The sequence below is a fragment of the Dipodomys spectabilis genome, unplaced genomic scaffold (assembly GCF_019054845.1).
Source record: "Dipodomys spectabilis isolate Male_0828 unplaced genomic scaffold, ASM1905484v1 ptg000136l, whole genome shotgun sequence".
Classification (NCBI taxonomy): domain Eukaryota; kingdom Metazoa; phylum Chordata; class Mammalia; order Rodentia; family Heteromyidae; genus Dipodomys; species Dipodomys spectabilis.
In genome coordinates, this window is record NW_024870813.1 from 293,425 (window position 1) to 318,079 (window position 24,655).

The window sequence follows — 24,655 nt, forward strand, 5'->3', positions numbered from 1 at the left end:
TAAAAATAAAATAGCATGCCTGGCAGTGCAGAGAAAGCTGGGAGAGGAGAGCCAAGGTTGGAGAATATTGCTTACCCTACGGGGAATTGAACCAGTGTCACCTTGTGTGTGTATGTGTCTGTCACTTCACCTCTCGCTTCAGACCAGGACAAGTTTCTGCAAATGGCCAATCTGAGTCCGGCACACCAGACCCAGGCCAAAGCTCTCACTTGGCTTCAGAGACTGTCACGCTCAGAAAATGAGCTGTTTGCACCCAGGTTGCAGGAGCCCCCAAGAGACCAGCTTAACCCATGGCTGGAAAACTTCAACATGGAAATCAGCAAGGAGACTGGGTCCGCAGGAATCAGAGGCAGGTGGGTTTCATCTTTTTTCTGAGCCCAGACCAGCAGACATTTGGTACACCAGATCCATCTGTACCTGAAGCAGTTGGTTAAGGGATGATTCCTAAGGGAAGTATAGTGTCCTCGAGTCACTACCAACTTTATCCAGAGTTACTGTATGCCAGCCCTAGGCTTGGTCTATCCAGAGTTACTGTATGCCAGCCCTGAGCTTTGTCTATCCAGAGTTACTGTATGCCAGCCCTGAGCTTGGTCTATCCAGAGTTACTGTATGCCAGCCCTGAGCTTGGTCTATCCAGAGTTACTGTATGCCAGCCCTAGGCTTGGTCTATCCAGAGTTACTGTATGCCAGCCCTAGGCTTGGTCTATCCAGAGTTACTGTATGCCAGCCCTAGGCTTGGTCTATCCAGAATTACTGTATACCAGCCCTAGGCTTGGTCTATCCAGAGTTACTGTATGCCAGCCCTGAGCTTGGTCTATCCAGAGTTACTGTATGCCAGCCCTGAGCTTGGTCTATCCAGAGTTACTGTATGCCAGCCCTGAGCTTGGTCTATCCAGAGTTACTGTATGCCAGCCCTGGGCTTGGTCTATCCAGAGTTACTGTATGCCAGCCCTGAGCTTGGTCTAGTCTATAGGGAAAAATTTCTCTTTTTCCTTTGGTGAAAAAATAACCAAGTTTGAAAACAAAACCCCCCAAACAATACAACACAAAACAAAAAGCTAAGTGATAATGGGAATTGCAGAGGACAACATAAAGAAGTTATAATAAGTCTATTTGGAATTATTGGAAGACAGATACTAATCTAGGCACTTGTATACATGAACTGATTTGACCCATCAGACTCTGGGTAGGTTTATATAGTTCTCCCCATTTTGCAGGAAGGAAAAAAATCGAGGCTCTAGGACTCAAACACAAGCAGTTGAACTTTAAAAGACCAGACTCCTAACCTTGATACCACACTAGCTGATGGACTAATTGTCATTCAAATTTGTATATGAAAACAACAAGCTCACAAATGCAACTTTCTATTATAATACACTGTTCCTGACATTTATAAATAGCCTAGAACTTGGATTACACTGACATTGCAAGTTGTATAAATAGAACAGATTTCCAGGCAACAGATGACTGAGGCTTGGTTTTTCTTTTTTTTGGTATGAGTTATACATCTGCTCCAATAAGAGTATATGGATGATTCATTTGAACTAAAATCCATGCATGTATGTACATACCTTAAAGTCATTTGGAGAATATGATTGCCCGAATTCTCTGGACGCAAATGTGGTTTGCTGTGCACTGCCAAGTCAATCAATAGTGGGGAAGCAAAACTGTTCTGAGCAGTTATTGCTGCCAATCAATCATTTTGCTATTTCATTTCAGTTTTCTGGGTTAGAAAGGTAGGTAGAACTTAGTTGGGACATTCTGTTGCTACAATATGGTGTTGACTGGGAGCGTGACAGTACTCTTGACTAGTTTGGAAGGGCCAGGACACCTTTCCATGCGTGCTCAGCTCCTTGGTGTCAGTGGCGGGGATACACAGCATGCGACTAGTCCTCTCTTCCTCACAGTGTAGTCAAGCTTTCTGCATGCTGTGCCTCTAGTGAGGTTCTACATGGCAGCAGAGGGCTCCAGGAGCCCAGCAAGAGTTTCTTTCTCTTCTTTTCTTCTTCTTCCTTCTTTTTCCTTCCCCCTTCCCCTCCTCCTTCTCTTCTTTTGAATTCAGGGCTTGCTCTGTCACTTGAGCCACCACTCCACTTCTGGCTTTTTGGTGGTTAACTGGAGATAAAAATCTCATAAACTTTTCTGCCTGGACTGGCTTTGAGCCATGATCTTCCGATCTCAGCCTCCTGAATAGCTGGGATTACAGGCTTGAGCCTCTGGTGTTGGCTACTTCCATCAGTATTTTGGTTAAATTAGGCTCAGGTTAGCACAGACACAGAGGGAACAGAAATAGACGCCACCTTACACTGTGAATGTCAACAGATTTGTGGCCATCTTTCATCTGTCACCCAAACTAATGGCACTTTACTGTTAAAAGACAGAAACAACCATGAGTGACTCATGGACACTTGTGTTACCTTGCTCTTACTGTGACAAAATAACCAAGATAATCGGCTCAAAAAGAAGAAAGGCTAATTTTGTTTTACTGTTTGTATGTTTTAATTCATGGTCGATTGGCCCTGTTCCTCTGGGGCCTATGGCGAGCACATACATCATGGCAGAGGAAGGTGATGGAGAAAGCCAATTCTTTTGCTGGAAGGTGGGGCAGGAAGAGGAAGGGACTGGGGGTCCAATATCCCCTTTCCTGGGCACAATGACTTCAGGACCTCTGATATGGTTTGGATGTTCCCCTCCCCCAAAGGCTCATGCACTGGAAAGTTTATTCCTTAGCTGGTGGTTCTATTTGAGAAGTTCTGGAAAGTTTAGGAGGAGGGGACTAGTAGAGGAAGCAAAGCACTAAAAGTGTCTCCATGGAAGCTGTGTCTTTTCCCTGATGACGATCCTCTCTTTGCCTGCTCAGTTCTTCCCTCTGAGGAGTTCCTAGCTACATGGTCCCATCACTGACATCACCGTTCCCAGGGCATAAGATGGTCCATGGGAAGCTATCCATGCCAGCATTCCCTGCCACAGCTCACCTGCCTGAGCAGTGGTCTGAGAGGGGGCTCTGATCAGATGACTGATCAGCCTGGAGGTCCAATGCTGGCTTTTCTTTCCAGGGCTCTGAGCATCTGTAGCTTTCTCTCTTCTTGCTTGCTTGCTCTAGACTTGTTCATTTGTGAATATAGCCCATGGGTATGCAAGCTGACCCTTGATTCAACATTTTTTTCTGCCTATAACATTTTTCATTTAGTATTATGCAGCATGTATTAGTCTGTTTTTGTTGCTATAGCTAAATAAGGTTGAATACCTTAACAAGAAAGGTTTAAGCTGGGCACCACAGCTTACACCCACAATCCTAACTACTTAGGAGACTGAGACCTAAGCATTGCGATTTGAAGCCAACTCAGGCAGGAAAGTCTGTGAGACTCTCATTAACCACCCAAAAGCCCAAAGAAACTCAAATGGTTGAGTGCTAACTGTCAGCACAAAAGCTATGGGATAATGCCAAAGCCCTGAATTCAAGTCCTAGTACCAGTACACACACACACACACACACACACACACACACACACACACACACACACACACACACACACACACAAATCTAGCTGGCTCATAGTTTTGAAGGTAGAATGTCCAAAGGCTTAGTGTTGATCTGGTGGGGCCCATGGCGGCTTCAACGCTCGGTAATTGGTATTGTGGTGGAGATGCATGTGACATGTGAAAAGGAGAGCTCTCAGAGGAGGACAAGAACTCTCAAGACAGGGGATAAATCTTGCTTTTTTTTTTTTTTTTTTTTGTTGGCTGTGGGCTTGAACTCTGGGCCCGGGTGCTGTCCCTCAGCTCTTCAGCTCAAGGCGAGCGCTCTACCACTTGAGCTACAGCGCCACTTCCTCTTGCTTTTTTTTAAAAAATAACTTTCTCTCAGAGGACTACTTAATCCTTTGCAAAGGTGGTGTGCCTGTGACTTGACTAGCTCCCATTGGGCTCCACCTCTTAAAGGACCCACTGCCTGATCACTCCACTGTGGATCAAGCATCCAATCCATGAACCCTTGGGGGACAAACCACATCCAGTGCACTATACCTTTAACTATGTGTGCCTACATGAAAGTTTCCTGATCTGTGTGTGTGTGTGTGTGTGTGTGTGTGTGTGTGTGTGTGTTCAAGTGTGCCCAGTGGGGCACAGCATTTGTGGGATGCTAGAGTACCTGCTAAGGACCTTTGGCTAAAAGCAAGGAAGAGCATATAAACATCAAGACTCTACAATCTATGGTCATGGCTTGCTTTGGATGCCATTCCAAACCTGGAATTAGGAAGATTACTTCAATCTCATGGTTGGGGAAATGGAGATCTTCAGCACTTGTATATCCAATCCAAAAGTGGACAGTGAGATAGGTGGATTGTTTTGATGAGGTATGGTGACTGCAATGAGCCCTGGGAGATGGAAAGACCTTCGAGCCATCCCTCCTCATCCGCCTCCCAGTGGGGTGTGTCTGCGGGTCAACAGGATGGCTGGAGCCAGGGTTTCCTCCCCAGGCCATGACACATACAAACTATTACACAAGAGTTTTCCATGAAGAGGCCTTATCTAACCTTGTCACCTTTTCCTGCAGCCCCCACACTGACCAGGAGCAGCCAGACACCATCTGTTTGATCCAGAAGCCAATTACCTGTGGCCATCTCTCTAGGCCACTTGTTCAGAGTGTCTGTACAGGTATGGAATAAACCATGACCAATTTATGGTTAAGTAAACCTTATATAGGATGCTTGCTTTTAATCTTTTTATTTTTATCAGTCGTGGGGCTTGAACACTGGGGCTTAGGCCCTGTCCCTGTGCTCTTCAGCTCAAGGCGAGCACTCTACTGCTTGAGCCACTTCTGGATTTCTAGTGGTTTATTGGAGATAAGAGTCCCACAGACTTTCCTGCCTGGGCTGGCTTTGAACCATGGTCCCCAGATCTCAGCCTCCTGAGTAGCTAGGATTACAACAGGCATGAGCCACTGGCGCCCGGCATGCTTTTAATCTTTTACCACTACTTCAGTTTGCTTTCCAATCCTCATAATTCTTGTAATTTTTGGGGGGCTGGTCTTGAAGCTTGAACTCAGGCCTGGGTGCTGAGTCTCATGACTTTCCTGCCTGGGCTGGCTTTGAGTTCTGATCCTCAGATTTCAGCCTCCTAAGTAGGTAGGATTGCAGGGATGAGACATTGGTACCTGGTTGTTCACAATCTTTTTGCTTTTAAAATTATTCTCAAGCGATATAGGGTTGGAATGAGTGGTCCTAATCAATATTTAGCTCTAGCTGGTATGTGGATCTGAGAGGAATTGGCTTTGGTCAGGTGATTTCCAGTGCTTGGTCATAAGGAAGACCCATGATGGAGCAGTGAATTTAGAAAAATACACCATCTGTTTCCATCAAGCTTTTCCTCACAGGCCCAAAACATCTCTCTCCTGGCGAGTTCTTAGTTGAAAATAAGGACAAATAAGACTCCACAACTAGGCAAAATACATATACTTGACAAGTACCAGATCTGGGGGCTGGTTCTAGAATACCACTATCTTTTGTTACCAATCTGCCAGATGCTCCCATGGTCCTTGTGAGTGTGTGTGTGTGTGTGTATGTGTGTGAATGTGTGTGTGAATGTAACAATTGTGGTAGTGGATCCCCATCCTGCTCACTGGGCACTGTTTTAGGGCTCTGCTTTGAGTTTCCTCTCAAACCCATGCTCAGAAAATGCTCTAGGAAAGCCAGGTTCAGCTGCTGGCCCCTATCACCCTGACAGGTGGATGCATGTGTTAGTCAACCTTCTATTACTGTAACAAAACACCTGTGACAAATCAACCTAAAAAGAGGAAAGAAACTGGGAAAGCATGAGGAAGGGGTGGCATTATCGAAAAAGAAATGGACTCTTCACCTGACTGATGTAACTGTAACCCCTCTGTACATCACCTTTATAATAACAATAAAAATTTTTTTTAAAGAGGGAAGAGTTCTTTTGGCTCATAGTTTTAGAGGTTTAGTATTATGGCCACTTGGTCATGTTGCTTTGGGTCTGGGGTGGCCCAGTACACAATGGTAGGAACACATAGTCAAGGCCTACTCACTTCATGGCAGCTGTTATGCAAGGTGTGAGATTGGAGCTGGAGTCGCAATAGCTCCTTCCAGATGCTCTCAAAAAAAGTCCGAGAGCCTGTAATCCTAACTACACAGGCAGCTGAGATCTGAGGGTTGTGGTTCAAAGCCAGCCTGGGCAGATAAATCCAAGACTCAATGCCAGTTAACCAGCAAAAAGTCAGAAGATGAGGTGTGGGTGTCAGCCTTGAGTGAATCAAGCTCCAGGATCAGTACACACACACACACACACACATACACACACACACACACACACACACACACACACACACACACACACACACACACACCACCATCAGTGGCCTAACTCCTACCCATTAGGCATCAACTCTTAAAATTTCCACCACTTCCCAACAGCACCAGAGGCTGGCCAGCAAGCCTTAAACACATGGTCTTGTGGGGAGCCAAATGAAGAAGATTTTGTCATCTCATCTCTGAATTTAGTTGTACTGCCAGTGAGTACATCCTGCTCATCTTTCATCTTGTCCATCTTGTACCAAGTCCAATATAAGATTAAAATAAAAGGCCTAACTAAAGCACCCTACTCTGGGCAGGCCTCTGCTTTGACAGCTCAAAACTTGACCTACGCCTACCCAGTGAGGATCCTGGAAGTGTGTGCTCAGTGACCCTCACACTGCTGTTGGAAACTTCCCTATGAGCTATGTTTACTTTTAGGTGTGTGTGTGTGTGTGTGTGTGTGTGTGTGTGTGTGTGTGTGTATTATAACGTGCTATTGTTCTCTCCTTTTATATTAATAATCTGGGATGCAAAGAATAATTGTTGCTTTGACTCCACCTCTAGGGCCACAGAATAACAGAAGAAAGACTTCTACAGCAGACCCTGGTCAAGAAATCATTCATGTGGCGCTGAAACGTGATCCACACCGTGGTTTTGGTAAGAGCACCCCCTGCAGGTGAGTCCCATTTCCCCTGATCAGCAGGGGAGGAGGATGCCACTTTTTCCTTTCAGCTTTTCTACTACCCTTTTCTGACCTCTTCTCCCAATTTGTCTTTTTTTTTCACCGATCACTTCTCTCCCTCTTCTCTCTACATTTCTCTCTCTCAATTTCTTTCTCTCTGTCTCTCTGTCTCTGTCTGTCTCTCTGTCTCTGTCTCTCTCTCTCTAAGTGTCCATTAAGAGCAATGAGACTTTGAGACCAAGGGTTCCTTGCAGGCCCCAATGTAGACCCCTAATAGCATGGGAAAACATTTCTTTAGTATATGTAGATTCTCAGTGATAGGAAAGACTAGCCAAACTTTTTCACCTGTTATCTAAAATCACTGAGACAAGATACAAGAAACAAGATGAGATACTTCATTAAAAACAATCTCCTTTCCATCTCTGATTCTGTCCTGGAACAAAATCTAGTTAAAATTGTTGGGTTGCTTTAGTCATGGTTGCTGAAGGGAACAATACTTTTTCCAGTGATCTAATTGCTAAAGGAAACAATCTACCCATATTCAAATGGCAATACCATTTGGTAGCTAACCTCTCTGAATTGCAAAGTCATTAAGCATGATCTTATTATATATCTTGATTTCAGGTTTTGTCATTAATGAGGGAGACGATGAAGGCCAAGTGAATCCTGGTATTTTCATATCCTCTATTATTCCAGGGGGACCAGCAGAAAAAACTAAAAAGATCAAACCAGGTAATCTTAGTAAATTACTAGAGACACTGTTTAAAGGAATCCTTTTCTTGTTTTCTTGCTGGAGTTACTGAGATATCTTATTTTCTCCAGGAGGGCAGATACTGGCTTTGAATCATATCAGCCTGGAGGGCTTCACATTCAACATGGCTGTCAGAATGATTCAAAATTCTCCAGACAACATAGAATTAATAATTTCACAGTCCAAAGGTACTATTCAGCCTGTTTCCAGAAACTCAGCAGTTGTCTGTTTTCAGGGGTGCTTATTACCATGGGGGTACTGAGCTCTATTGAAGGGCTTTTATGTTGCTGGCCTCCTGGTGGTAGTTTACAAAGTGGCAATGTCATTGCACAAATCAATGCCTTGGGCAACTGTGTGGATAGAATAGGCTTTATGACTGTATGCCCTGGTAAAAGGTGGCCATGTATTCTAACTTTTTTTGGAGGGTCCGGCGTGGGGCCTGCACTCTGGGTCTGTGCACTGTCCCTCAGCTCTTCAGCTCAAGGCTAGCACTCTACCACTTGAGCCACAGTGCCACTTCCGGCTTTTTTCTTTTTGCTTATGTGGTGCTGAGGAATGGAACCCAGGGCCTCATGCATGCAAGGCAAGTGCTCTACCACTGAGCCACCTTCCCAGCACTATTTTAGCTTTTTGTTAATGTTAGAAATGCACCAGGATATTGGGGTGTCATGTATGACTAAGGATATCAACATGATAGGGGCTCAGTAAGGCAAAGTTTATTTCTGCAGAAGGGTGTGCCACTAGCCAGTCAGGTGAGCAAGCCAAGGAGCAGCCAGCCTGTTTCCGTCTCTCATGCCATTCCTCTCTACTTGGATTGGCAAAGCTCAGGGTCACACTCTGCTGGCGACTGGCTAGAATCTGATACCAGTGAAGAGGGGAGGGGCTAACATTTACATATTTGTAGGCAAGTTTTATGGGCAAATGGGGTTTAGCAAGAATCCAGAAGAAACTAGAACTGGAACTAGTTTAAGATACCTCTGACAGAAAAGACTGCTATTCTCATATTAACCACTAAGTGTGCTTCAGCTCATTCACTTTGCATGACATTTTTATTGTCACCTGAGCCTTACTGAAAGTCAGAATTCTATGTTTTAGGTGGAGTAGTATGTTGTCCCCCTTAGAAGGAGATAAATGACCTTGAACCTTGAAGCAGAATTAGCACAGAAAAATGTGCTGTTTCTCTCTCTCTCTCTCTCTCTCTCTCTCTCTCTCTCTCTTTCTGTGTGTGTGTGTGTGTGTGTGTGTGTGCATGTGTGCGTGCCTGAGCTTGAACTCAGGTGCTAGGCACTGTCCCTTAGCTTTCTTTTTGCTCAAGGGGAACACTCTACCACTTGAACTACAGATCCACTCACTTCCAGCTTTTTTGGCACTTAATTGGAGATAATAGTCTCATGGATTTTCTTGCCAGGGCTAGTTTGGAACATCGATCCTTAGATTTCAAACCCTTAGTAGCTAGGATTACAGGTATGAGTCACTGGTACCTGGTACTGTTCTTATATAGTTCTAAGTTGGCATGTAGGGTGGGCTATAGATCCCCAGGAATAGAGTTTTTGTTTTGAAAGGCATTTTTCTTTATCCGTTAGCTAAGAAGAGAGCAACCACTGCTAAAAGAATGACATCATTGTGTTGATTTGGGGAAGGTCTGGGCTCTGGATGGAGGAACGAGGGGAGGTTGACATCTTCACTCCTCAGTTATCCAGGATCACCTGTGCATTTTGGCTGGGTGGTCTTGTAAGCTTCAGGGGACTGCCTGCAAACTCGGCCTCAAGTCTGATCATAGCCTATCCACTTGTGATGCCCTGAGGAGAAAAATGCCACCTGCGTAGCCTCACTCATGTGCTTACACACCCCACCCCCAGCTGGCCTTTGCAGGCATTGCAGCTGCCCAGACAGGAATTCATGGGTTGGTGGGAATGGAGAGAAGGTGGGTGGGAGGAGTGGAGAGTACAGGCCCAGTGGCCAGCCCCTGCGCATTCACTGTACTGCCCTCAGGCTCTGTGTTAGATACCAAGGCATTTTCCTTGTGTTGTAAGGAAACATAATATAACTGATCAACTCCCAATGCAGTGAAGTCCAAGAATAGCCTGCTGTGAAGGGGAGGAGGCATTAAAAAAGGTATCCTTCACTACACACTCTGTTGAAAATGAACTACATAACTTGTGTGTGGGAAGGGGGGAGGGGAAGATGTAAAACTGGGAGAGAGCAAAGGAAGGGGTGACACTGTCCAAAAAGAAAGGTATTCTTTACCTGACTTATGTAACTGTAACCACCATGTAAATCATCTTTATAGTAACAATTGAAAAAAAAAAAAGGGAAAAAGAACTTTAAAAAAGTGGTAAGAATTCCAGATAGTGGGTTCCTCACATATCTGGGAATGACAGGGATTCTCAGCAGGAGGTCCTCCTTACTACCTGGGGACACGACCTTTGTCACAATCTAGGTTCCTTTGGAAACTGCCACTGATGGAAGAGGTAAACTCTGCTGGCTGCTCTTGACAGGCTTTATCTATTTAGTCCCTGACCTGCAATCTAGATCGGTCACCTCAATAGGAGTCAAACTAGGTACAGATTCATGGTAGTCAAGTCTGTGCCTGGAAGACCAGCCAGAGTCACCATGGAAACCACTTCTTCCATCAGTGACAGTTTCCAAAGGAACCTGGACTGTAACAAAGGCCGTGCTCCTAAGTAGTGAAGAGGACCTGACTCCCTCAGGGTCAGGGAGGGTAACACTTGATTGGCAGCCATCTGAGATGAAGGGGCAGGTTCAGGCAGGAATGGACAAGGGTTTGGCCTGCTCCTGTCTTCCCCTGGCCCCAAACAGCAGTTCCAAGTCGATTGTGTCTAAAGAGGAAATGTCCCTTTTTATTCAGACAGCAAAGCTGAAAAGTGCCTATGAATTTTAAATGGAGTAGTATGTCCTTCAACCAAAATAGCCTGAGAAACTTGGGGGTAAAGAACCCAGAATTCCATGAGGTCTTGAATTCTTCAAGGTTTTGAGTTGCTCAGGCTCTTGGCAGACCTAGGCTGGCCTAGAGACTTGAAGAGATGAAGCTACGAGGAGGCACAGAATCAGAGGGAAACAGGGGAAAATATACAACAGAAGGGCCCATCAGCTGCACTGGACTTTGATGAAAACAACCTAAGCAATTCAAGAGCAGCAATGGGAGAGAGGGAATGAGAGGGCAAGAGGGAACAGCTAAGCAAAAGGAAAGAAATGTTCATATAACCTGATGTGGAAGAAATAGTTGTATTGTCAAAGCTCATAGAATTCACTAAATTATAGACCATGATAATGACAATTTGCCTCATGGAGATTAAACTGTGTTTGTGACTTTAACTAAGTATCACTATGCCACAATACTATGAAATTGTGAAACTTATGTAATCACTTAATCTCAATTGGGAATTATTAAAAAAAAGAAAAAAGAAAATTCCTCTGCAGTTTGGGCTATAAGGAATGGCACTCTGGGGAGACTGAGGCCCAGCACCACAGACATTTGACAAATAGTCAATGAACATGGACAGAAGGGCTGATGCTCAGGTAGCTCACCTGCTGTTCCCCTCTTGGCTGCTAGATGGACACCATGTGGCCTTCTAGGCTCAGACAACCTTGTCCTTTTCTCTGGAGCTGGTATCCTGTTGAATGTTAGCCTTCCTGCTTCCTAGATTGGAGCTACAAGCTGGCCCTGTAGTCTAGTCAATGAGGAGGCAGATTCAGGAGGCACCCCCTGCCTTCTTATCCATCCTTCCTGGTTTCCTAGGTAACTAGCTCAGTGGCTTCTGCTTCATTGGACAGGAAACAGTTGCACAGCTTGGCCTTTTTAGTTTGATGCTAGGTCCCATGCTGGTCTCTCTTGAATGATGTGGAAGAAAATGAAGAGACATCTAGAACATCACTGGGAGGACAGTGATAGTGGACACTATGAAGAAAATGGCTAGAAATATGGCATTACAGAATGGTTTCCCCAATCCCTACTGAATAGCTTTAGAACTGAATAACCAACTTTGTTAAGTCAAATTCATTCAAATCAAATTCATTCAATACGTGATTTGGCGTACTTCCCAGGGTGCTAATGAGTTTGTATGAAATAGTAAATCTACCTGGACGGTTTGCTACCAGGCCTAAAGATACTCTATTATGTATTCTTCTAACACATACTTGTTCTGCAGCAAATACTGACTTATCAACAGTAAATACACTATTGCTTAATATCTACTAAGCTGTCTATGCATGTGTGTGTGGAAGTGTGTATGTGCACACACATATCTTTATCTCCTTACCTCTATATAAATCCCCTCTCTAGAAATAATCTCTAAACCTCATTAACCCTACAGTATTATTGACATTTGCATCATTTCTATTTTAAGCGTAAGGAAATGGAGATCTAGAAATGTGCGCTACTTTGCCCAAGGTTCTATGAATTTTTTTTCTGTTCTATGCCAAGTCAAGGTTCAGAATTAGGATAGGTGACTTTCACCCACAGGAGTCTACCAACTCCTGTCCAAGGACTCTCACATGGGCCTCTGAATCACATACTGTCTACAGCCATGAACCGCAGGGTTTGGAAATGGAAGTTCAGTGCAGCAGCACATGCTGGACATGAAGCGAGGGGGTGGAGAGTCTTACCCTCTTGACCATTTCCTGTTGTTGGACCTGTTGACGGTTTCCTGTTGTTGGACCTGGATGCTACATTCCTGGTGGCCTGTTGAGAAGGTTGAAAGATCTATGCCTCTCCTTTATGTTTTTCTTTCTCTCTCATCATATGACGAGAGCTACATAAAGGAAGCTGGCATTATTCACTCTCCTTGCTCCCCTTTCCACAATTGAGCCACATGAATGACTTCTATTTAGGTTTCTGAATCATATCCAAAATCTTCCCTTTCTTGATTCTAAATGGAATATCCTCCACGAATTGCTATACTCACATTGTTCTCTGCAACTATGAAGGGCATCTCTTTTACTGAAGGATAACTTTGTGCCCCACTTATGATGCCACTGATATGCCAGCCTCTCAAACTGTTGAGTTTGTCTTATCTTGTTTTCATAGGTATTTGTGGAAACATCACCAGTGAAGAGATGAATAGCCCAGCTAATTCTGGAATCCTCTCTGCAGACATCCTGAGCAACGATCAGCAGGGCAGTTTGTCATTACATACAGAAGACCAAGACAGAAGTCATGGAGGACTGGAAATGGCTCGAGTGCTAAGTCCAGTCCCCAGGCAGAGGCTTGAGCTGTCCCCTCTTCCAAAGGTGACCATACCCTTGATTCAGAGTCTTGAATTTGTTGGAAAATAAAAAGGCTGTGGAGTCCAGCCCAGCTCCTAAGGCCTATGCTCTTGATATGCCATGTCAGGCAGCCTACTTAACTTCACTGGCCTTCAGCTTCTCATTTGTGAAATGGAAATAAGAGCCTGTCCTACATGGGGAAAAGCTAGGGCTCTGGGCCCAGGGTTGGGGCCACATGCCTCACCGTGGGAGCCTCTAATGTCCTTAGTTGCCAAGGACCAGTAATTGCTACTGGCTATGACAAGATGAAGAAAAGGATGGCTGCCAAGGGCAGGGCTGAGGCCACTCAACATCTTCTTAGTTTATGATTGGGCTTCATCTGGGAGCTTAGTTGCTTTGTACAGGACCTTCATCCCATGAAGGCAGAAGATCAAACCCAGCCATGGTGTCCCAAGGACACCACCCTCACTGTCTTCTTGCACACTGGGTGGGAGATCCCATATTCCGGTCCCTTGCAGCTAACATTTACTCATTGTGTCAATTCTCATTCTTTTGGTTGATTCAGCTCTGGCAGGAGCATGCAGTTGGATCACAGGTAGGGTGAATGGTTGGGTATGTCCTCTGGTGGGCATCATTACTATCAAGTGGTCCTTATCCTGGAATGACTCTCGTGGTTCCACACCTACTTGCTCCTCTTGCATAAGGTTCAGTTAATGACAGCTATGTTGTTTCTACCCCAGGTGCTTAGCTCTCCATAGTTTCTGTAGAGGCTGCCAGTACTTCTGAAGGCAGGCCTGCCTTAACCCTCTTCTTTACCCAGGTCCAGTGTGTATACCTTCTCATTGTTTCTAATTAAAACAGGCCAGCTGTTCCACAACCTTTCAAACTCACCTTCCCTTTATACAAGCAGAGACAGTGATTCCTGCTAACTGGGCCGTGCTGTTCCCAGGGTATCTACTTTAGGTCTCTTAGATGGGGCCTTTGTAACTAGATTAACAAGAAGAAAAACATATTTATTGAATGTAAGTTTTATGTGAGCTGTCATAAGGAAATAAATACCTGAAACAATAGTTAAGCTCAAGTATGTGTTATAGTAGGTTTGATAATTAATAGAAAACCCTAGAGAAAGGGGCATGAGTCAGCTAGGAGGCAGTTAGTGAAGGCCTGTTAGTTCAGTTTCTCCTGCGTGTCCCTCAGTCATTGGAGGTAAGGGTACCTTTCATGTGAGGACCTATGGCAAAGGCCCTCCAGGGAAAGGCCAGGCAGGTATCATTAGCTTTTATGACTTGCTTAGAGAAAATAATCTCTTGAATTCATCTGCCTGGACTGGAGTTGAATCTCAGCTCTCAGATCTCAGCCTCCTGAGTAGCTAGGATTTCAGACATTCATTAGGGCCCTACTGTCGGTGCTTTCCTAGGTGGACAGTGATCATTGAACAGCATCTTGTGTAAAAGATTTGGGTGTACAAGGACAGCAAAGAAGAATAAGAATAGCTGGCTTTGAGTGTCTCTGTGTCTCACAGTACTGAACATGTCATCCATGAGATTCATGGGAGAGAGTTACTATTGTGAACGTGTTTCAGAGGTGAGACACTTGAGGCATGGAGAGGAAAAAATGATAATGCCATCGTCTCCCTGGGTTAGTAGAACTGGGGTCGAAAACTAAGCAGCTAGGCTCCTGTGGAAACCTTCCCTGTGCTGTCTACTCCAACTGAGAACTTAGAGAAACCTTATGTTTCTTCCTTTTCTGTTTATTTATCTGGATAGGGTGTCAGTTCTTCTTGTCCTCCATCACCTCCAGAAACCAATGCTGGTGAAATCTACTTTGTGGAGCTGGTGAAGGAAGATGGAACCCTTGGCTTCAGTGTGACTGTAAGAACTGTTAGGGGTTCGTGTGGCGCTTGGTTGGCAATTAATGATGTCCATCTGGATGGCCATTCCACTCTGATCATGTGTTACTGTACAGGGGGCACATGGGAAGTAGGTGAATCAAGAGAGCCGCTGAGTTGCTTTCTGTGGGGAATAGGAACTCAAGGACAAACTGGGAGAGGTGGCAGGGTGAGGCTGAGCCCAGGGTAGGAGCTGAGGAAATGCTGCAGGGTGAAGAGGGTTGTATGGGTGGAACTGTGAGGTGTCTCTGCTCAGATGACACTGGATGGTAAGAAAAGAATAGCAAGGTGGGGTGTCAGGGACACCAGCCAATGGTGAATGGGGTGATCCACTATCATCTCAAACAAGATCCCAGTGGAACATTGTGCTCTACCTTTCTGTGAGATCTCTGCCTAGACTGGCACCCTACATTTGGCTTCTGAATTCTACCTAGTAGACCCCTTGGGAGGGAGATTCCCTGGTAACTGTGATTTCCATGGGATGGAGAATGGGGGAAGAGGTTGGGAAGTACTGTACTTTTCAGCGAGCATTGGAAAAATACCCATTCCTTTGAGACATTGGAAGAGGCCTGGATTTCAGGGATGGCATTGTGGAATTAAGTTGATTGGAAAGAGAAGAGAATCTCGCAACAGGCAAGGAAATGTCAAGGCCAATGGAAACTTCCCAAACAAACCCAAGACATAGGAGAACTGGGGTATGGGTGGTATTTTTTTCAATTGCCAGTCCTAGGGCTTGAACTCAGGGGCTAGGTTGTCCCTGAGCTTTTTTTGCTCAAGGCTAGCACTCTACAACTTGAACCACAGCTCCACTTCTGGCTTTTTTTGGTAGTTAATTGGGTATAAGAGTCTCATTAGGGGCTGGGAAGGTGGCTCAGTGGTAGAGTGCTTGCCTTGCATGCATGAGGCCCTGGGTTCAATTCCCCAGCACCACATAAGCAAAAACAAAAAAAAAGCCTGAAGTGGTGCTGTGGCTCAAGTGGTAGTGTGCTAGCCTTGAGCTGAAGAGCTGAGGGACAGTGCCCAGGCCCAGAGTTCAGGTCCCATGACCGGACCCCCCCCCCCTCAAAAAAAAGAGTCTTATTAGTTTTCTGCCCAGGTTGGCTTTGAACCATGATCTCAGCCTCCAGAGTAGCTAGGATTACAGGTGTAAGCCACTGGCACCTGGCTAATTATTTGCTTTTATATGTAATAATACCATGTGCTGACAAGAGCAGAAGGCCTTATTGTCAAGAGCAGAAGGCACTAGGCAGGCAGGGGGCAAAGAACCCATCAAAGAAGGCAAGACTGGTTCACATCTGCAGCTGATTCATAGTTCACCCTTTCCTAATGGTAGTCACATTGAAGTTTTGCATCAGGATCCCTGATGGCAGGATCATTAGCATTCACTAAACTTAGCTGATGACTTTAAGCATCAAGAAATGAGGCTTATAAAGCTGGGCGCCAGTGGCTCATGCTTATAGTCCTAGCTTCTCAGGAGGCTGAGGTTTGATGGTTGAGGTATCAAACTAGTATAGACAGAAAATTCCAAGAGGCTCATCTCCAATTAACCAGCAAAAGTCAGGAACTGCAGGTGTGGCTCAAGTGGCAGAGTGCCAGCCTTCATTGAAAAAGCCACGTGAGAGTGAGAGGCCCTGAGCTCAATCCTCAGCACTGGCATCAAAATAAAGAAAAAAGGAAAGAAAAATAAGTAAGGCTTGTGAGTACTCAGGGGGTGAACAAGCTAGGAACAAGATGGACAATTCATTTTTGGCTTGGAGTAGCAGCTCTATCAGACACCATAGCTATTTCTCATCTGAAAAACTTGTTATTCATATATATATATATGGTAAGAGGAAATCAGTGACTTTTTGGCTGGCATAAAACTTTGATTCTTTGGAGAAATTTAATTTCAGAAATAATTATTGAAACATCTCATTCAAATATGGATGGTCATCAAATAAATGAAAGACACTCAGATACATAGGAATACAAATTAAATGAAAAGGAAACTAACTATCAGCTTGGCCAAATATAGCGGTGGGAAGCAGAAAAAGGCTACTGTCACACAAAGCTGGGAGAAATGTGAGTAATTAATTATATGCAGATTGCACACTGGGATGCAATCTGGCGAAGTCTGTTATAATGACAAATGCACATAGCCTTGGGCTCCTAGAAACAGAAATAAGAATCCCATTAACCAAGGCTGAATATGGGAAGATGTGTAATGCAGTGTTGCTTATAGTGTTGAATACATGGCAAAAAATGAATACAGACCAGATGAGGAAAAGCTGCCTGTACTGTGGCACAAGTATTTCATAGATATCAAACTGCTGCCATTAGATGAATCATGCTAGCCACTGGTGGTCCATGTCTGTAATTCTATCTACTCAGGAGGCTGCATTCTGAGGATGGAGGTTCCAAGCCAGTCCAGGAAAGTCCATGAGACTCTTATCTCTAATTAACCAGCAAAAAGAACAGAAGTGGAGCTGTGTTTCAAGGAGTAGCTGTCAGCCATGAGTGTAAAAGCTAAGGGACAGCACCCAAAACCTGAGTTAGCCCCAGTTCCAATATAAGAAACCAAAACCAAAACCAAATCAGTGCTAGCTTTTGCTGCCTACAAAGTCAATGAAGAATACATTGAGCAAGAAAGTAAGATGCTGCAAACTGTGCCTATGAGCCCCTATTTTGTGCAACACATGATCTAGTTGAGTACTTATAGTTTTTACTAAGAAACAAAGTCTACCAATAGCTGGGTGCTGGTGCCTTTTAGCTACTTGGAAGGCTGGGATTGTGGATTGAGGCCATTTCAGTCAATAGCTGGATTTGGTATTATATAGCTATCATCCCAGCTATTTGGGAAGCATCAATAGACAGTGTAGTCTGGGTTGGCATACACGTAAGACCTTTTTAAAAAAAGAATCAAGGCAAAAGGGCTCAAGCAGGAGAGTGACAGGCCCTGAGTTAAACACTGAATGCCATTAAAAACAAGAAAAGAAATCAGAGTCACCAAATCATGGTCTGAAATGAAGATTACTGTTTGACTGAATAGGGAGAACCGCATCACGCTTGTACAAGGTCAGTAAGTTTTATAAACAAGAGCAGAAGACAGGCAGGGGTCAAAGGGCCTGAAGCCCATCGGCAAGACACCTGCAGCTGGTTCATAGTTTACCCTTTCTTGATGGTAGTCACATTGAAATTTTGCATTGGCAATGCCTGATGTCTAGTTTCAGAGGAATCTTGGGTTAAAACATTCCATCAGGCCTTTATGGTTTTTGTCAGTCAGCTTTTCATCAGTGTAACAAATACCTGAAATACTCATAAACGAAGATTTATTATGACTCCTTGTTTTAGAGGTTTCGATCTGTGGATTCGGGTCTGAGATGGCACATCTTGATGGGATCACATGGTGGAGCAAAGCTGCCTACGTCACAGTCTTTTCCAAGGGAGGGCGAGGGAGGGCATCACAGTCCCCGTGAGGACAATGACCTGAAAACCTTCCAGGAGGCCCTACCTCTTAAGGGTTTCACCACCTTCCAATAGCACCAAGCTGGGAATCAGGTTTTTCACATACTGGGGGTCATTCAAGCTCCAAATTACAGCAACAAAGGTCATTCAGCTGTCTGGCCTTGAGTGTCCTTTTTGTTGTTGTTCAGTATGAAGTCAGGACTTTGTGTATGTGCTCTACCACTTGAGCTATGCCCCAGACTTCCCTTCTTTTTTGAGAGAGAAAAATCTAGCTACCCAAGCTGGCCTCAAACTTGTGATCCTCTTGATTCTGCCTCCTGAGTAACTGGAGTTACAGGTATGTATTTTCACACACAGGCTTTGGGTGTCCATCTTGAAGCAGAGTCAGATTTCCTTTGAACCATTTCCATATGATTATATGAGCCTGGAGAAAGGTAAAGATAGATAGAGGCAGATAGAGGTAGACAGACAGGTAGGTAGACAGGCATAGATAGACTCCTAGCTATTACCAGTTATCACTGTGCTGCTTACAGTGAGTTTGGGAGATGGAGGCAGAACAACTGTGTAGGAATGATATAATTTCATTGATTAAAAATTTGTCTAAATGTATACATAAGTGAAAAGATAAAACAAGTTAGATCTTGATCTCACCTGATGGATAAGATGTTTAACTGATCCATTGCTAACTTAAGAGAATACTATATAGTTTAATTCTATTTTTGGTATCCACAACCACAGGTAAATCCACTTATGTCAGTTGCTACCGTTTACAAGTTTTGTACATTCTATATGACTAGTTATTGAGTGCCTGCAGTTGGGCCAATGATAGACTGGGGCTAGGTCTCAGCTTCTATTCCTGTGCTCTCTGAAGGATCTAACCTTATTGCTCAATGGAAAGGGTAGTCTACAAAGGTGGATATAGAAGATAGTGCCGAACAGAGATGAGATTGTGGCATGGATGGCAGGCAGGAGGATGGTAGGCTCCCTTCCTCAGAAGGGGTAGATGGGTGATAAATTTTCCTTTGTGTTTTACAGGGCGGCATTAACACAAGTGTGCTATATGGAGGAATCTATGTGAAATCCATCACTCCTGGAGGCCCAGCTGCCAAAGAAGGACAGATCCTACAGGGTGAGGGATGGAAGCTGTTGGGAGCTCTCCCTGCTTTCTGATAGATAGATAGATAGATAGATAGATAGATAGATAGATAGATAGATAGATAGATAGATAGATAGATAGATAGATAGATAGATAGATAGATAGATAGAAAAATAGATAGAAAAATAGATAGAAAAATAGATAGATAGATAGCCATGCCCATTCTGGCCTCCCAAGCCATTGCATCTCCAGAGTAAGGAAGGGATTTCACCTGTCCTACCCACTTGATAGGTCAGAAGAACTGTAAACTTACTAGCAGCAAATTGGGAAGAAGATGACAGAAAAGATTTAAAAGAAACTTGTTGCTAGCTTTCTTGGGAGACAATACAGCTTTCTAGGGTGGGCACAGAGCTGGCACTGGTGATCTCACTTCAGTATAGGGTCTGTGCTATTTGTTGAGATGGGAGCCTTCTCGCTGCCCCTGTAGCATGTCTCACGACTCTGAAGGATGGATTTTTATCCTTCTTTAAAACTGCCAGAACTGAGTCTAAAAAGGCACCTAGAATCTTACTTCCTTGTCCCCTTATATTTAAGTATCCCCAACATCAATCACCACCTTCCTGACCCTTTTGGAAATTAGAAAAAAAAAAACCCTGAAGATATAAATATTAGCCCTGAACAACTTGAAAATACTTTCACAAATAGTTTTACGGGAAAGCAGGAGGAAAGATGAGGTCCAGCAGAGCTGGCTTAGCCATCCTGTGAGCCAATAATAGAAAGGCTTTCATATCATGGATCTCTCATATGTCTTGGAAAGAAGGGCACAAGCGATCAGACCCAGGCAGGCCTCCTGCTGAGTCCAGGCATACCTAGCAGCTTGGCTTCCTGTCCTTTTGTGAAGCTTCTTGGAGGGTCAGACCTAGGGCCTTGCCAGAGAACCTTTCCAGCAATCCCAGAGCCTGAGATACGGTATTATCCCTCTCTTTTCCAGGTGACCGTCTCCTGCAGGTGGATGGAGTTAGTCTGTGTGGCCTCACTCACAGGCAGGCTGTGCAATGTCTCAGGGGTCCTGGGCAGGTGAGGACTCCCTGACAGGGACCTTTCCTTCCTCTTAGGAGATTGTGAAGACAACACCAGAAGCTGCAGTTGCCCCTGGGTGGGAAAGAGGAAACTTAATGCTTTTTTCTTTGTCTATTTTTTCTCTTTTACTTCTTCCTCTTGGTACCTTTTTTTCTTAATACAGGGATGTGACACTCACGAGGTAGCAGAAAGAGGTTTCCAAGCAGAAACTTTCATGCTCTATAAACAGCATTGAAAAGCTTATGGTTGCTTGCCTAGATTTAGGAGTCAGACAGCAGAACAGAGGTGATAGAAGGCAGTGGCTTTTTCATCCTGGCTCTGGCTGTGCGCTCAGGCCTGCATTAACCCTGCTGACCAGCTTATCCATTTGCTGTCAGGTCCTTTCTCCTTCCAGCTCTCATCCACAATGACCTCCACCTCCCAGTGCATGTCACTATCCCACCCCCCCTGTTTATACCCACCAGAAGGCATGGGCTGGGCTGTTTCTGGTAGAAATTAAGGATGTTAAGAGCTAGAGATGTTCATTATGCGTTTTATTCCATGCAGCACTGGGTCTGTGATCATGCTGGGTTTTGTCTTCTGCCTCAGTGTAAGAATTCTGACTGGCTCCAGTGTCCTAAGCCATAAAACTAACATGGCCCTCTCTTGGTAACTGAGGAGCCAGCCAGGAATCAGTTAAGATGCTAAAGACACTTTCAGCAAACTCCCCAGCAGAGTTTTGGTGTTTTTTACACTTCCTTTTTCAAAGCAAGTCTTCTTTTGTCTTAGTGAACTTGATTGACATTTCTTGAGAACAGCTGCAATGTATTAGCATGATCTGTTCATTAGACCTTTATTAATGAAATGGCCAGAAAGGACACTTGGCTGGCATATTGGCATGGTGACACATAGGCATCAACACTGTGGGACTGTGGTGGACAACAATTACAGCAGAGAATAAAGGCAGGGTAAAATCCTCTGAATTTTAGCTTATTATATTTTATTTTTGTTTTCTTGTTCTACTTAGGCTTGAACTCAGGGCCTGGGCCACTATCCCTTAGCATTCTCGTCTTAAAGCTGACACTCTACCACTTGAGCCCTACCTCTACTTGAAGCTTTTTGTTGGTTAACTGGAGATAAGAGTCTCATGGACTTTCTTGCCCAAGCTGGCTTCAAACTTTGATTCCCAGATCTTGGCATCTTGGGTAGCCAGGATCAGAGATGTGAGCCACCAACACCCAGCAGAAACTTATCATTTCTTTTTCTAGTAATGTCAACCACTTGTTTTTTGATTCACTGGGGTAACAAAGATGTATATTTTTATGGGAAAGAAGGCAGAGAAGTCAAACCAGAAAGAAGGGGAGAGGCTGAGGTCCAGAATATGACACTGAGTCATGAGATATAGTAGAAACTTTTAACCCAGAGTGTTCCATGTTCAATTTGCATCTTAGACCAACCCACCAGTAGTCCTAATGGGGGTAGACCAACAGAAATGAACGCAAGGTCCAATAAACCCAGCTAGTGGGAGCTTGCTGCTGTGCAGCCGAGCATGGGCAATGAGTGGACAGGAAATGGAAAGAGCACTGGAGGAGTTGTTTCTAATAGGGGAACCTCACAGGATTACAACCAGTGGGTATTTAGAAGGAGGAAGGTAGAGAGCTAAACCACTCCAAGTATGGCACCTATGGTTTAGTGGATGGGTGGCTCTGTGTCTCAGGGAACAAATGCATATGGATGGATATTTTGGACCACAGAGGAAGAGGGAAAGGAACAGGAGAGGAAGGTGGGGTTGGCACTGAATTTGCTGACACAGAGGAGCACATGTGGCTTCTAAGAGCATTGGATATCTAGGTCTGGATCCTACAGAGGCCAGACTGAAGACTTTCATTTGAGATTCAAAGGAAATAGCTTATAGGGAGCATCATAAAATTAAGAAGCAATTTTCTGAGTGAATGGAGTGGTTGACACATGAAATATAAATTGAGTTTGTCCACCATCCTTCTAGGTCGCCAAACTGGTCTTAGAGAGAAGAGGCCCCAGGATTGCACAGCAATGTTGTTCTGCTAATGAGAGGATGGGTGATGAACATGCGGTGGTTTCCCTGGTAACAGCCCTGCCTGGCAGACCTGCGAGCTGTGTCTCAGTGACAGATGGTGAGAGGAGACAGAATTGAGTGTTACTATTGTCATATCATTGCATGCTGCTTTTGAATTGTCAAATCAAAAGCAAAAGGCAGGAAGGTTGCCTTTAGGTTCTCAAAAAAATGTCAGCAGCATTGCTCATGATCATCAGCCAAGATGATGGAATATGTTTCTGGAAAACAAAGGCATCGTCCCAACATGATTGTCAGGCAAAATTCTGCTCCCTGCCCACCCCCCTCCCAAGCCTTTTTCAGTTTTCACATCAGCTGTCTGAATGTTAATGTTTGTGCACAAGTATTAGGGCTAAAATTGGCACAAAAGGGGCATGTTTTCAGAAATAATTGGTTCTACATTTCAACTAACATATTTGGAAACAAATCATCTGAAGGTTGATTAGGTAGGTTGAAAGATGAAGGTCTATGGGACTATAGCCTCATATTAGCACCATTTAAAAATGAAAATTTATGACCAGTCTAGAAGGTCATAATTACACATATTCTGGTGGATTGTCTCTCTGCATGTCCTTTGTGATTTTGTGTTGTAAATCATGCTTTGGATGTTGGTCATATTCAGTCTCTTCATGGAGATTTTGTGGTCCTGCTACCAGAGGCATGAGACAAAGTGAATGTAAAGTGACCACAGGGTCAGATGATAGGAAAGGTAGAGGGGAGGGTCCCTGGTCCTTAAAAATAAGTCTGTTTCTTCCTCTCATACTCCTCCACCCAACCCAATGGGGGCCTTTGTAAACTTTACTACAAACTGGGCCACAGAGGCTGGTATGGCAATGAGAAAATTAGTCACAGCACAAACCTCATCCAGCCACTTCCATTCTTGCCCCAATGACAGTTTATAAGCCCAAGTTCTGCTATTGACTGCCAGGTGAGGAGGTAAAGGCAGTCCAGGGGAGTCCCAGGGGCATTTCTGAACATAAGACTCTTGAAGTATGTAGGACTGTGCTCATCCTTGATTGCCTGGTCCTATGTACAAGAAAAGATAATGGCAACTAAAATATTGCCCAGAGAGTTGGACATCTTTGTCCTCATGGTCTAATTATGGAAACTTTAGTGCTGAGCATGCTAAAATACATTTAGAGTTCTCAAGTGCACTGTATACATGATGCTAGTTTTATTCAATATTAAGAACATGCTGTGTATGTTTAAAATGGGATCTTATATATTGATTGAATGGGCATTGTCAATAGGGTAGTCACTTATGTTCAGTTGTTCAGCATTTGGGACGTGGCAATGGATAAGATACTTTCTAGCGGTTGACGATTTAGCTCAGAAGAACAATGGTAAGCATCTCATTAATACAATTTTCCTATGATTATATGTCAAAATAAATATTATATATTGACAATTCCTAGCAGAATGGTGAACAATAGTTTTTTAGCTTCACAATGATGTAAAAGCCACATATATTCTATAGAAGTTGTACTATAAACTCTGAGTCTTCATCTTCTACTAGGTTAGTCACATGTGCTAGTCAATTGAGCCTGAGCAGTGACAGTAAGAGGCGCAAACGAGACATAGTGTTTGGTAGGATGGATGGATTAAATGCACTTTTTTTTTCTTGTGCAAGTAGAGGACTTGAACTCAAGGCCTCTTACTCTCACTTGGCTTGCCTGCCCATGCTAGTGCTCTACCACTTGAATCATGGCTCCAGCATGAGTCTCTTGGGCTTTTCAGCCCCAGCTAGCTTCAAACATCAATCTATCCCAAGTCTTAGCTTTCTGAGTAGCTAGGATTACAGGTGTGAGCAAGTGGTGCCCTGTGTTAGTGCACTTTTGATTTACAGCATTTTAAACTTGTGAGTAGTTTATCAGGATTTAATCCTTTTGTAAGTTGAGAATGATCTCTATTGGGTGAAGTAACATGTAGGATTAAAGTTTATTTTGCCACTTTTCTTTTGCTTTTTAAAAATGTTACGTGAAAACTTTGAAAGGACCCTGTAGCAGCTCATATTATTTATCCATGGGACAGCACTGATCTATAATGCAACACGCACATGAAACCTTTAGATTCCGTGCAGAAATAATTCATCTCTGTGGCAATTTG

At 44.1% G+C, this 24,655-nt stretch overlaps 1 protein-coding gene across 1 annotated transcript in view; it reads left to right on the forward strand.

Moving 5' to 3' along the window:
* Positions 1 to 24,655, forward strand: part of Frmpd2 (FERM and PDZ domain containing 2) — a 102,251-nt gene that overhangs the window by 67,077 nt on the left and 10,519 nt on the right. The window contains exons 16-25 of the mRNA XM_042690166.1: positions 143 to 353; positions 4,556 to 4,656; positions 6,876 to 6,968; positions 7,618 to 7,725; positions 7,816 to 7,932; positions 12,792 to 12,994; positions 14,737 to 14,841; positions 19,338 to 19,431; positions 20,390 to 20,475; positions 22,463 to 22,610. Coding sequence (XP_042546100.1) covers positions 143 to 353; positions 4,556 to 4,656; positions 6,876 to 6,968; positions 7,618 to 7,725; positions 7,816 to 7,932; positions 12,792 to 12,994; positions 14,737 to 14,841; positions 19,338 to 19,431; positions 20,390 to 20,475; positions 22,463 to 22,610 — 1,266 coding nt within the window. The remainder of the gene's footprint in view (positions 1 to 142; positions 354 to 4,555; positions 4,657 to 6,875; positions 6,969 to 7,617; positions 7,726 to 7,815; positions 7,933 to 12,791; positions 12,995 to 14,736; positions 14,842 to 19,337; positions 19,432 to 20,389; positions 20,476 to 22,462; positions 22,611 to 24,655) is intronic.